General features: G+C 56.5%; 5 protein-coding genes across 5 annotated transcripts; 2 read left to right on the top strand and 3 right to left on the bottom strand.

Annotated features, from left to right (window-relative positions):
- Positions 1–323: 323 nt before the first annotated feature.
- On the bottom strand, positions 324–3,658 carry CCMA1212_006504 (Diphosphomevalonate decarboxylase; the record flags this gene model as incomplete). The annotated part of the gene is made up of 4 exons (XM_073703723.1): positions 3,527–3,658; positions 2,346–3,444; positions 1,669–1,815; positions 324–1,616 (listed from the first exon to the last, which is right to left on the bottom strand). The coding sequence occupies exons 1-4, from the start codon at positions 3,586–3,588 to the stop codon at positions 324–326; spliced, it is 2,601 nt and encodes an 866-aa protein (XP_073558023.1). The 5' UTR covers positions 3,589–3,658.
- A 1,500-nt stretch (positions 3,659–5,158) lies between these two features.
- On the bottom strand, positions 5,159–6,439 carry CCMA1212_006503 (uncharacterized protein; the record flags this gene model as incomplete). Its single annotated transcript, XM_073703722.1, has 1 exon — positions 5,159–6,439. One exon carries the CDS (start codon positions 6,437–6,439, stop codon positions 5,159–5,161), a length of 1,281 nt encoding a protein of 426 aa, XP_073558024.1.
- A 653-nt stretch (positions 6,440–7,092) lies between these two features.
- On the bottom strand, positions 7,093–7,894 carry CCMA1212_006502 (uncharacterized protein; the record flags this gene model as incomplete). The annotated part of the gene is made up of 2 exons (XM_073703721.1): positions 7,093–7,395; positions 7,439–7,894. Coding segments are annotated over 2 exons (759 nt in total), but the record flags the coding sequence as incomplete, so codon positions are not given.
- Positions 7,895–8,485: 591 nt separating this feature from the next.
- Positions 8,486–9,977, top strand: CCMA1212_006501 (Calcium uniporter protein 5; the record flags this gene model as incomplete). Its single annotated transcript, XM_073703720.1, has 2 exons — positions 8,486–8,828; positions 8,899–9,977. The coding sequence occupies 2 exons, from the start codon at positions 8,486–8,488 to the stop codon at positions 9,975–9,977; spliced, it is 1,422 nt and encodes a 473-aa protein (XP_073557998.1).
- A 1,027-nt stretch (positions 9,978–11,004) lies between these two features.
- CCMA1212_006500 (uncharacterized protein) lies at positions 11,005–12,652 on the top strand (the record flags this gene model as incomplete). Its single annotated transcript, XM_073703719.1, has 2 exons — positions 11,005–12,461; positions 12,535–12,652. The coding sequence occupies 2 exons, from the start codon at positions 11,005–11,007 to the stop codon at positions 12,650–12,652; spliced, it is 1,575 nt and encodes a 524-aa protein (XP_073558026.1).
- Between the last annotated feature and the right edge of the window lie 295 nt (positions 12,653–12,947).

Below are 12,947 nucleotides of genomic sequence, written 5' to 3'. Positions count from 1 at the left end.
AAAAAAAAGGCGTTTTGTTGGAGGTAACATTTGCGTTAGACAGATAGACAGACTGGGCCCTTGAGATCAAGGCTCTTTTGTACAATACAATCTCCTGTGCGAACTACATTCTGAGAGACTCTTTCATGCCATTGCGTCAAGTCAATCATCAATTCATAGCATCAACCGATGCTTCCCTTACTATTTGTATAACACACTTTCAACCCTCTAGGGACCCATTAATAGCATGAGGTTAACTCTAGAAAGCCCATTTCCATCGTCCGTCTGCGCTCCTCCCTCGTGGCTCGCTGAGCGGTAGCAGAACTCGAGCTCATCTCTAAATTCTAGACTCGCCTCTTGCGGACCTGCAGCCGAACAGGCGCCTTCGTCTCCAGAGCCTGCGCATCAGCGCTCCATCCCTGCCGCCTCAACTGGTCCAGAAGGTCCTCGCTCTTGTACCGCGGCACAAACTCGCTGTCCCTGTCCTTGCCCGCAATGCTAAACTTTCTGCCATTGCCCTCGACGCCGGCGTCGCAAAACAGCTCATCCAGCTTCTGCGTATAGGCACCGTCGTTGTCCATCAGCCACGCAATCTCCATGGCGGCGAACCACGCGAGCACGGCACCCATCGGGCTGGCTCCGGCCCAGAGCAGCAGCTTGATGCGGGTGAGGCGGCCGGGGACGCGAGAGCAGATGAAGCGGGTGTGCATGGCGCCGTCGACAATGATGAGCTTATCGTGGGCATCGGGGCAGCTCATGGCGTGGCTGTAGCTCTCGGCGAATTCGAGATGGACGACCTCTTTCCCATGGGCATTGCGGATGACGGGGCTCCAGAAGATGATGCTTTCTCTTTGGGCAACCTGCTCGGGAGAGAGCACCTTGCCGCTCTTGAGGTACTCCTCGAACAAGATGGTTGCTCTCTGTCGGTTGAGCGTCTTCATGCAAACGCTGCGAACGCCAAGGTAATTCATGGCAAGATGGGCCAGGACCAGGACAATCATCAAGAGCACAACGCCCGAGTGGTTCTCCACCGTCTTGACGACCAGCGTTCCCACAAGCAGACCGATCAATCCCACGGCCGTCTCCTGGCTGGCCTCTTTTGCGTTGAGTTCTGCGAGATTGTCCTGTCTTGCAAAGTGCACACTAAGCGCCGCCTTGCTGGCACCAGCCGCAACACCACACAACGCTCGAAGAGCTTCACCCGTGCTCAGCGCGATGACTTTGCCCCAGGAACCCAGATACGGACTGTAGAGCTCCAGAAAGAAGGCGGTGTCATTGAACAAGTCAGCCAGAAAACGATATCGCTTTGCGTCTGGCTCGATGCGAAGGCCAAAGCGGTGGGCAAACACAATCGTGGCAATGCGGGACATGGCATCCTTGAGGATGGTGAGCAAGAGGGCAAACGTCGCAGAGGAGGAAGCATCTCCGACGCCCAGACCTTGCAGCAGCGCGCGATTGGCAAGGAGAGAGCTGATGGTTGAGAAGAAGGCCTGGAGAGAGTCAAAGAACTGGTACGACAGGTAGTCCTTGGAGACGGAGTGCGGGAATCCGACGGGGAGGAACGAGTCGAAGAGGGCCTTGCGCCATTCGCGGGCCGAGCGGGAGAAGAAGGTGTTGGATCTGTTCTTGAGCTGGAGCTGCAGGAAACGTTAGACAAGTGATGAGCTTGGGCAAGCGAGAGATGCTCACAGGCAGGACGTGGCCATCGTGGGCGTGAAGCCAGCGCTGGACAACGTGGCCAGACTTGTCGAGCTCTACAATGTCGACATCGTTGCCCCAGGCAAGGAGGTCCGTAATTCTCTCGACTCGATCTTCCTGCGGCTCCTGATGCGGCTCCTGACCTGCGGCCATTGTGTGCGTGCTGAGGCGAGGTCTCGTTCAGCTTGAATTCAGAAGTGTGGCAATGAGGGCGACGATCTCGAGGGTTGCAAACATGGGTGACGGTATGGCGCGCAAAGTAATGGAACAGAAGGAATGGCGGAGTTGATTAAGAGGACGAGACGAGATCCAATTTAGGAGAAAGAAGCGCAGTGAATTTTGCCTGGACTGCAGTGAATGTGAAAGGGTTGGAGGTGGAAGAAGGAAAGTCGGCAGCGAAGCGCTGAGGCGGTTGCGCGAGGCAGGTGAATCACAGGCGGCAGAATATACTTTGCCAGCAGGCAGCTTTGACCGAAACTGCCAGACGTGCAGTGGCCTCTGCACGGCCAAATGAAATGAAGAGAAAATGCATGATGATTTGGTTTCTTCAATCGATCTATAGGTATTTGACATATTAACACTCGATATATATTTTCCGCCAGCGTGTATATTTACTGCTCACATCCCAACAAACGCCCAATTCTAATGCTTCGCTTCTATCGCTTCACAGGCGTGCCGTCTTCAGCAACCAGAAACTCATCCGTCTTCAGGGGGCCCTCTCCGACGCCAGTCATGATGACTCGGCTGACGCCCTCCTTGATCGTGGATGCGATGCCCTCATCCAGCTTGACAGTGCTGTTGGCAACGCTGGCCTCCTTCCAGCCCTCGGCAGTAGCCAGGATCGGGGCGAACGCACCCAGCACCGTCGCCGCATCCTCCTCCTGGTAGTAGACAACGCAGTTGGGGCCGGCATCGAACGTGTAGGCAGCGACCGTCTTGCCGGCCTGGGCGTTGATGGCCTCGACCGCGCGAATGGCCGCCTTGGACACGTCGTTCATGTAGAAGATGGGGGGGTAGGTGTCGGCGCAGGTGGCGTGGAACGAGTTGGAGTCGCGCATGGTGACCTCGGCGAACTGGGGGAAGTTGCGGTTCTTGATGGCGTCCTCCATCAGGGCCATGTTGGCGGGCACCACGGTGGCTATCCTCTCCTTGAAGAGGCCCGAGGTCGCGACGGTCTGCTGCATGCCCGACGTCGACGAGACGCCCTTCTTGGCGGCGCTGACGACGAGAATCAGCGCGCGCATGCTCGGCCAGTGGGAGGCGGGGGCGACCAGGTCGGCCATGGAGTCGCTGCCGTCCTCCTTCTCGCCCATTCTCCAGGCGACATAGCCGCCGAACAAGCTGCGGCAGGCCGATCCAGAGCCCTGGCGGGCGATGAGGGACAGCTCCGAGGGAGAATCGGGGAGCTCGTAGAGGTTGGCAATGGCCTGGACGAGGGCGGCAAAGCCGGCGGCGGACGACGCCAGACCGGCAGCCGTGGGGAAGTTGTTCTCGGACACAATCTTCAGGGGAAATGTCGACAGCTTGGGCAGCGAGTCGTTGGCGGCCTCGAGGGCGGCGCGGCGGGCGCGCAGCTCACGGAAGCAGGCCTGGGTTCGGGCGCCCGAGACGTCCGAGGGCTCGCCGTTGAGCAGCAGGCTGTCTTCGCCGGTGTAGGAGGAGGAGCAGGTGGCGGTGGTCAGGGTGCGGAGGTCGCTCTGGGAGAGCGTCACGGAGAGGGAGCTGTTGGTGGGGAGGTTGAGCTTTGCATCGCGTTTGCCCCAGTATCTGGAGGCGGCGATTAGTACTTTATTCCCTGGCGGAGCTGTCCCGTCATATCTGATGCTGGAGACCCAATGGCTGGACATACTTGACAACGGCAATGTTGACGGGAGCGGTGGTGCTGGCGCGGTAGACCTTTGTGTCTGCCATGGCGGTGGTTTGGAGGGGTGAACTCGAGTCGCTGCGACGTGACGAGGCTGAATTGGCAGATTGCTTCTTCCTGCAGTGCTATTCTCTTCACGGCTCGTAGTCAGCAAGTTCGAGGATAGGTGATGATGTTATGGCAACAAGGCCCTTGAAGAGGTGGAAGAGCGAGCAGAAGAGCCGGAGGTGGTGATATGGCACGAAACAAGGTACGGCAAATGAAATTGAGCGTTGGGCGCAAAGGCGTCGAAATGTCACCCGTACTTTTACACCGCCCAGCTTCGCGCCAACCAGAGCTCACAAAGCCCCCACGCTAGACGGTACCAGCTACTTAGCCTCTGAGTGTCAATTTCTCCCAGATATCGGCGCCAATCTAGAGAAAAAGGGATCCAATTCCTCTTGGACCCTTATTGGGGTCCATAAGACAGCCAACAACGGGAAAGACGCAACAAGACGCTCGTTTTCGGCTCGTGGGCGCGGGGCTGGAGCAGAAACCCCCACCACAGAGCGGGAGCGGGTAGGGGTCTGGCCTTGCATGGATACGAGTACGAAGTGCGGGAGCCTTGCTTACCTGGAGAGGTGATGTCTGTACAAGACTCAAGTGAAGCTGTAGTTGGGGCGGCAATTGAACCAAGTTTGCGTCTTCTCCGGGAGATGAAGCGCTCGTCAAATGCGTACCATTGTCGAGATTGCGTGGTTGCGTGGTGTGGTTGTTGTGGTATAAGCCGGCATAGCCCAATATGATGGATGCACACAGGCTTATATCGCCTATTGGAAAGAAGCTCTTCTCATGAAGGATATTTGTTGCTAGCTTGTGTAATCATAGTAGGTTATTAGTAGTTTCATTAATTGATTAATCATTATGAGGTGACTCGTATGAGATGTTGAATGATGAGGTCCATCATACACCACACGAACCACCAGTATGCTCTCTCACATCATGCACCCAGGGGTTCAACATTGATGGGTGTAGATTTGGTATTGGCAAAGCTGTATAGGAGCAGAAGAGGCATCGGTACAACAAGGTTGAGAAACAGTGACCTCCATGATAAGTCATGCTCCGTAGACATTATCCAGCGAAAAGAGAAGAAGGGCGTCAAGCTTTAGTCCTGCAAGGGAGAGAGGTCGTGGCTGGATGGAGATCTGAGGAAATAGGTAACGGCCTGGCTTCATAGTTGATCGGTAAACTCATTCACACTTTAGTTCATGGAATCTGTAGAAGAGAAAATGCCAAGTACTCGCATGATAGATGCCATTTCTTATAGTCTTGTCTTCATGCCAAGCTACGAGGAACTGAGTATTTATTCGAGCGCCATAGAGCCATCAATCCAATAGCCGTTCTTAGTCTTGACCAGGTTTGAGAAGGGCAAGAATCCTCCCATAATCATGGTTCGGTCAGCTCGTGTACAATCACTCATGGACGCCATAGCGGACAAAGCACATTTTCAAATTGAGACAAGGTTCGCTGGGTATCAATCAATTCAAAGTTCTAAAAGTCGCTGAAGACTATCCAATCCACGCTTGAAACCGGTCCAAAAATATCCAAATCACAGCTCTCCTCAAAGACAAGGCTTCCCTACTCCCTGTCAGTGTCCCCATCCCCTACATTCGCAAAACCCTCCGCACCATCATCAAAGGCATAATCAGCCCACTCCCTCTCCGACTTCTCCTCCTCCTCGTCCTCCGTCGTATCTCCAAACACACTCTCCGTCGAGCTCACCCCACTCTCTTCCGTGTCAACCTCCGTCGTATCTCCAAACACACTCTCCGTCGAGCTCACCCCGGTCTCTTCCGCGTCCTCGTCCGTAGTATCCCCATACACACCCTCCGTCGAGCTCACCCCACTCTCATCCGCCTCCCCCCGCTCCTCTCCCGGAGCCCACCGTCCCGGCCCCTGCCACCCAGCATCGAGGATCTTGAGCTCCGCGGGGGTAAAATCCGCCCGATAGAGGAGCTTCTCGTCAGGGCCATTCGGCATGAACGAGACCCGGACCTCGCTGTTCTTGACCATGTGGAGATTTGGCAGCTGCAAGAGCTTAAAGCGGCTCTTGATGAGGGTCTCGTTCCACATGTCCATGGCCATGGCCGCATCTGGGTCCGCCATGCGGCAGGCGTTGAGGATGCAAGTCTTCATGAACTGCAAGAACTCCTTGAACTGCACAACCTGGTGCTCGGTCCAGCGCTTGTGGTACCCCTTGTCCTCGACCCAGAGCCAGACGTCCATGGGGTTGCAGCCGGCGGTCCACTCGGTGGCGCCCGAGAAGCGCTGCCAGGTGGTGTAGCGCTGGTCCCTGACCCTCTCGACCAAGTTGAACAGGTCGTCGTCGCCGGTGCGGACGGACTGATCCAGCAACTGGTAATACTGGCGGCGAATCTGATGCTCGACGGTATACTCGAACCTTTCATTGTTCTTGAGCTCGCCGAGGGCAGGGACGCCGCTGCCGTAGTACTCCCACTTGAAGGGCGCGCCGACGGAGGCTGTCTCGTCCTCGAAGATTTTGAAGTCGAGCTCCGGGTCGGTCAGCTTGACCTTTTTGCGGGGGCCGAGGCGATAGGGGGCCCGGCCGTAGCCCGAGTGCTGAGGCTGGGGCTGGGGCTGGGGCTGGGGGCGACGCTGGCGTGTGCCGGGCTCGGGGAGGTTGGCCGGGAGGAGACTCGCGTCGTTCTCCTTGTTGGCGGAGCCGAGACTCTCGTCGTCGGCCTCGTAGTCCTCGTCCTCTGTGTGGGGGGCCTCCGTAACCCCGTTTCTGTCGGAGCCTTGCTGCCATTGGGCAAAGGGTGGTTCGGGTTCCAGTTCACCCATGGCGAGGTTGAGGTAGAAGTTGAGGGACCCCATGCTGACGTTCTCAGAAGGCATGGTGATGGTCGCTGTGGAGTATGGGTCGTAGAATGACCGAAGCAAAAAAGGGAGAATATAAATGTCCGTAGACGATGTCGAGGTAGAAAATGTTGTTGTGAAGCCAAGAATTGGACTTCACTCGGGTGATATATAAATGGTAGTCGAAAGTATCCAGCGTTGTGTATAAGATTGTCGAAGCGATAAAGCCGTAAAGCAAGGAAGTTGGTAAGAGCTTGTACGTGCTTTGAAATATCAGCTGGATACGAACTGACTGGCAAAAAAAGAAAGGGCAAGAGAATAAGCATGGAGGAGACGAGCACTTTAAGTAGTCCTGGCAAACGGCTGGTCCTTGGGCCATTGTCTACCGGAAATCAGATGCTTCTGGGCTATTGCACTTCCAGCAGCCGTGGCTGAAGCCATATCAAGGCTCAAGGACGCCTCAAGAGGTAAAATGTTGCTTAATAAAGAAGACGAGGAGCATCTTGACAGTTCAGATACGCTTGAGTCGTCGTTATCAAACAATGAGGCGTGTTGTAGTGCAAGCTAGTTGTGGTGTTTTGTCAACTCCGGGCTAGACCTCGTCGCCGCGCCACCACCCTCCTCAAACACTGCATCAGAACCGAACACTCTTGCAAACCTACGAGGCATGGTCTCGTCTCCGGTAGCAAACACTATTTGTAGATCATCATAAACTTCAGCCCCGTGGGCTCTTCCGGCACAAGGCCCAGAAAGCACCTCCTCCAGGCAGACGCAATCTCCTCTACAGGATTCCCGTACGCACCACACCCCCAAGCCCCCAGAACAACTCGGTCAATATGCTTTGCCCTAAGGATAAGCATCACACAGCGCGTTCTGGCTAGTACCATGTCCCGATGCCTTTGTTCAGAGTAGACCAGTTCGCCTTGTTGATTTTGTTTCTGTGTCTGGGATGCGTAGCATGGCCGCAGTGACCACGTCGATGGAGAACCGATTCGCTGGCTCCAAGTCCGATGGGTCCTCGTCTCATGTTTTGCAGACCAAGACGTCCGGCGTGTAGACAGCGCTCACTTCAGGAAGACGGTAAAACTCTTCACGGAGGGACCGGTTGAGCGTAGTTCTCGAGCACAGCCATTCTGCCTGTGATGTGGCTCCTCCGGGCCGTAGAGGAGACGCCATATTGAAGACGACAATGCAGAACGGAGCAAGCTTTGACAGCCGAGACGCCGGTTTTAAGGGTGTCGACAGGCGATATCCGGATGGAACCCGGAAGGGATTCACCGGGAGGATCCATGGGATGCCGGAGGTGGACGGACATGGTCCGGCTGGTTGGTGGACTCTAAGCTTGTGGCTGCTGTAAGGGCCTTTAGAGGCACACCAGGAGGATCTGCGATCAGTTGTGCGCTTTCGGCTCCTCTCCTGGCCCTGCCATTGGATCTGAGAATCACCGGAAGCTTCTTGTTGAGAAAGCCCCTTGCCGTTTTGGCTCGCTCGTCTCTGGAAGGGCCCATGTCAAGGTTCGGCCCGGGGAAAAGACTCCTCAATCTGAAGTCTATCAGGACAGTGAGTCTCTTGTCATCGACTTTGTGTACATTGGTCTATTCCGTCCAAGTAAAGAGTGGCTTGTTATTGTCACGGCAACAGACCGGATTCGGGGCATCAATGAAGCCTCGACGGTTCAAGGCTGGAGGTGCCTGAATGATAGAGAGTTGAAGCCATGGCGGACGGAACCAAGCGCTTTTGGCTGGGAGGCGAGACGCGATTGGCTGCCGCTCCTTTTCAAGGGTCTCTTTGGGTAAGTACCTAAGGAATTGAATTCCGCGGGTTCGGTACGAGGTACGAGATACAAGATACGGAGGTACAAGAGAGACGATCGCCAAAGAGGCTCGTGACGTCATGGTTCAGTATAGCATAGACTGAACCAGGTTTGGCTTCATCTAGTCGTTCAGCTCTTCACTTTAAACGACTTGCACGGCTTCATAGTGACACAGTTCCTCGAGAGGCTTTAAAAAAAGCCTTCGTCTCCTCTCTAATCCAGAACTCTAATTATACTTCTCTCGCCCGACGAATGAGCGACTTGGTAGGACAATGATGGGTCCTTGTGCCGGTGCGAGAGCGGCGTTGCGCGTCCTGCCACCAATCTCGAGGGCACGGGGGCTGAGGCCGAGATCGCTGCCATTGCCCAGACGGACATCAATTCATCCGTTCAGCATCCCCTCGAGGCTGTTTTCAACATCTCAGAGCGTCCGAGAAGACGAGGCGGCGAAAAAGGCGAAGCGACTGCACGAAAAGGCCGACGATGAGACGGACCAAGTGGCCAAGCGCCAGGGGGCCCAGAGGAAGGCCGATGACAGGCCCTGGCATCGAGAGAGCGGGAGCAAGCAGTACAAGGTGACGTCGCCCGATCCTTCGGGAGGCGACGAGTCAAAGGGTGCGTTTCAGTCCATGCCAGACTCTGCATTGCTGGGCTTCTATCGAGGATTAACCAACAGAGACAATAGGGAGGCTCTTGACGACGCCCACACGCTTGCTTAAACTTATCCTGCCCATACCGTTCCATCCCGAGCAGGAGAGCATCAACGAATCCGAGGAGAAGAGACGCAACCGCGAGCAAAACGGCAAGAAGACGGAGGCCCTAGCGCTGCTGGTGCACCCCCAACAGCCGCTGTCGTACCTCGAGCGCCTGATACAGGCGGAGATCCCCCCCTTGAGGGTCAATGGGCGCGAGAAGCTCCCCGACATCATCTTCCGAGCCGAGGCCGACCACGAAGAAGCTTCGAGCAGATCCGGCGAAGAGGGGAGGAGCAACGTGGCGTCGTACTCAGGGCTCGGCCGCGAGGGTCCTGCGCACGACAGCGAGGCGAACTGGGTTCGATGGAGCGGCAGCACCGAAGTGGGCGACTTCATCCGGGATGCGGCGCGCGGGAGAGAGTTTGCCATCAACATCGAGGGCTACAACCAGGAGCTGCGGGTGGCGGTGCCCAGCTTCAAGGATCGGACGTATTACATGCGGCTGCAGCTGCGGCGGATGTCCAAGGAGATTGACGAGATGGCCAAGATCAAGGCCGAGTGCGACCTGGTTGCCCACAAGGGGGCCCATCGTCTGGCCCAGGGGGGATTTGCGGCCTTGGCGAGTTGGTGGTGTGTTGTCTACTATGTGACCTTTCACACGGATTTCGGATGGGACCTGGTCGAGCCGATTACTTACCTGGCTGGGCTGACGACGATTATGGGGGGTTACTTGTGGTTCCTGTTTATCAGCAGGGATTTGAGCTACAAGGCGGCGATGAACGTGACGGTCTCGAGGAGGCAGCATGCGCTGTATCAGGAGCGAGGGTTTGATCCGCAGAAGTGGGAACACCTTTTGCACGAGGCGAACGCACTGCGACGAGAGATCAAGGCCGTGGCGATGGAGTACGGCGTTGAATGGGACGAAATGAAGGATCTGGGCGGGAAGCAGGTCAAGAAGGTGTTGGAGAAGGAGAAGAATGGGAAGAAGGACGAGGTGGAGGAGGATGACGAGGACGTGCAGGTGGAGAAGAAGAGCAGGGAGGAGCGGGAGCTGAACAAGGCGGAGTGAGGGCTTGTCAATGTGAACAGCTGGACAAGGGGGGGTGAGCGAGGTGCTTGTACATGAATATTGCATCTGTCATGGCGTTGAGAGCGTGTAGATGGGAGGGATAAGGTATGGGGTGTGTATTTCCAGGTACTAACTTGGTGGTTGGAGGAGCAGGCGGGCATGCATGGAACGGCAGTGATTTTTACGGCAACGCTCTTCAGACATGTATTTATTCTTCTTGTGTCTTGATTGATTAATAGGCATCTACTTTCTCTGCTGATTGATCTATCATGAAGCTTCTCCAAATCTTTCAGTAGAATCGACGATCCGCTGCACCGAGCGTCGCCATCTGCCTTTTGCTAGCGTTGCCACAATCAGCTGTCGCCCGCCCTGAAATAATAAGGCCAGGTGGGTGATGGCACACTACTGTATTGCTGGTTCAACGTCTTGATCGTACCATGGCCCCATCTGTTGCCCGTCCCTTGTGTCACGGGAATACCAAAGAAAATCTCTTGCTTTGAAATTCCACACACCCCAGAATCAATCATCGATATGCAAGGCATCTGATGGTATCTACTGATGCCTTTGGTTCCCACAGTGGCACGTACGTCTCCAACTTACACGCATTATTTATTATTACCTTGCAATGGTTGTGAGATCCGGGGCCAACCAGCCTCTTCTTGATTCCTCGAGATTACGTAGCTCCAGCCTTGTTTACAACTAAGCTCTTTCGCCCACCCCGGTTCACAGCTCTTTTCCCTCTTCTCCTCATCTCTTCATTCTGCTCATTGATACCCCGCCCCCGCCCTGCGCTGGAAGCTGTAATAGCTGCTGCTCATTCCCCACACAAATCCATGTCATATCGCTGATGCTATCGATTCTCCATCCTTGCAAAGAGCTACGATAACGCTCGTCTTCTACTTCTTCTATTTTCTCACCCATCATCTTCTTCAGCCTCCTCCTCCTCCTCCTCCTCCTCTTCTTCTTCCTCCTTCTCTTGTTGGTCTTATAGCATACAGCTCGCCGTCTCCCTCCCCCCTTCGCCGCCATGGCCCCCCAGCTCCTCCATCTCCCCGATGGCCAGACCTTCACCGTCACCCCCGTCTTCGCCGGCCTCGGCTTCAAGAGCCACGAGATGACCATGCATCCCAACGCCTTCCCCACCGGCTGGAACGTCGTCCTGCACACCGAGGAAGACGTCGAATCCCTGCCCCAGGACGACGACGACGAAGAAGACGACGACTACGAAGACGGAGACTCGCCCTCCCGCAGGAAGCCGCGCGTCCACCCCTTCTCCCGCCCGACGCTGCAAAACGACACCCTCTTCATCTCCTCCATCTCGAACCCGTCCAACTCGGACTTCAAGCCCGCCGCCAGCCCGACGCGCCAGATCGCCATGATGCTCTGGGTGACGCTGTACTGGTACTTTCACCAGCCCGAGCCCGACCGCCGGCTGCGCACTGCCGCCAGCAGGGACACGCCCGATGCCGCCAAGCCTGTCGGCGAGTGGAAGATCAACATCAAGCGCGAGGGCGTCCTGCGCGGCCGCAACTTGATCCCCAAGCTGGAGCGCATGGGGCTCATCACCGCCGAGGACCCGGCGTGCGGCACGGGGCTCGACGATGCCGGCGCCGAGTGGGCGCGCATGTTCGTCTCGCGCCGCATGTTCTGGCAGATCCCGGGCCATCTCTTCCTCTTCACGCTGCAGCCCAACCACAACAAGGTCAACTCGTCCGTGCCCGGGTCGCCCGTGGTGAGCCGCCCGAGCTCCCCCGTCCGCGGCGAAGGGTCTCGCACGCCGTATCTGTCCATGGACGGCTTTGCGCGCCTCGACAGCGACCTGCCGGGCGGGCCGACGCCGACGAGCGCTCCTCAGGCCCCCGTGGTGCCCATAGGGCCCTTCTACTCGACCTCGCATCTCCCGACGTACTTCCCCCCCCTGACGCTGCAGTACACAGTCACAGACGGCGTGCGACACCCCGTGCGATCGAAGCCCCCTAGGATGGGCGAGATCTTCTACTCGCGCTTCATCCCCAGCGTCAACCAGTACCTCTCCTTCCGCGTCGCCTCCACGTCCCCTCACCCCGTCCCGTACCTCGGCCCCGTCGGCGGCAAGGCCCCCGAGCACACGCACCTCACCCAGCTGACCGACGCCCAGCTCCTCCAGACGTGGATGGCCAAGCCCCGCGTCAGCGAGTTCTGGGGCGAGTACAAGCCGGGCTTCCTCGAGGCCGTCCTGCGGCAGCGGCACTCGTTCCCCGCCATTGCGCTGTGGAACGGGGTTCCCTTTGGCTACGTCGAGATCTACTGGGTGAAGGAGGACATTCTGGGCCGGCACCTGGCCAACGGCGCGGGGGACTATGATCGCGGCCTGCATGTCTTTGTCGGGGAGGAGTGGGCGCGCGGGAGGGTGTCTGTGTGGTTGACGAGCTTGGTGCAGTGGTGCTTCTTGAACGATAATCGGACCATGAGCGTCTGTCTGGAGCCGCGGGTCGACAATAAGCGGTATGTCCTGGCCATCCTATCCTTGGGAGCCAGCTTTGATGTGTCCTGTTTTTGTGCTAACTTTTTGTGGTAGGATGTTGCGGCATCTGGACGAGGCGGGCTTTGGCAAGGAGAGGCAGATTTCGTTTCCGCATAAGCAGGCGTGGTTGGTAAGGCTATGGCGGGAGGCATGGGAAGGGCCGGCGTTTTGAGGAAGAAAGAATGAAAAAAAAAAAAAAAGTAAAAGCATGATTATCATGATGGTATGAGCAAATGGCAGGAAATACCCCTATTCATCGTTTCGTTGAGGGAGAGAATGCATATGGGATGCTGTGAGTGGAGTGTTGTATTTACGGATCAATGGCAGAAATGAAACGATATCCTCACGTCGATACTTCACGAACGAGTCATCGCAACCGCAGTGCATGTTCAGTATCCAGAGTCCAAGTGATCAGTTGCAATCTTGTTTCTTGTTTCGTGGAAGTAGCCATCCCATATACCAGCCCT

This window comes from Trichoderma ghanense, assembly GCF_004382785.1.
Source record: "Trichoderma ghanense strain CCMA-1212 chromosome Unknown scaffold_7, whole genome shotgun sequence".
Classification (NCBI taxonomy): domain Eukaryota; kingdom Fungi; phylum Ascomycota; class Sordariomycetes; order Hypocreales; family Hypocreaceae; genus Trichoderma; species Trichoderma ghanense.
This window is presented reverse-complemented; position numbering and strand designations above follow the sequence as displayed.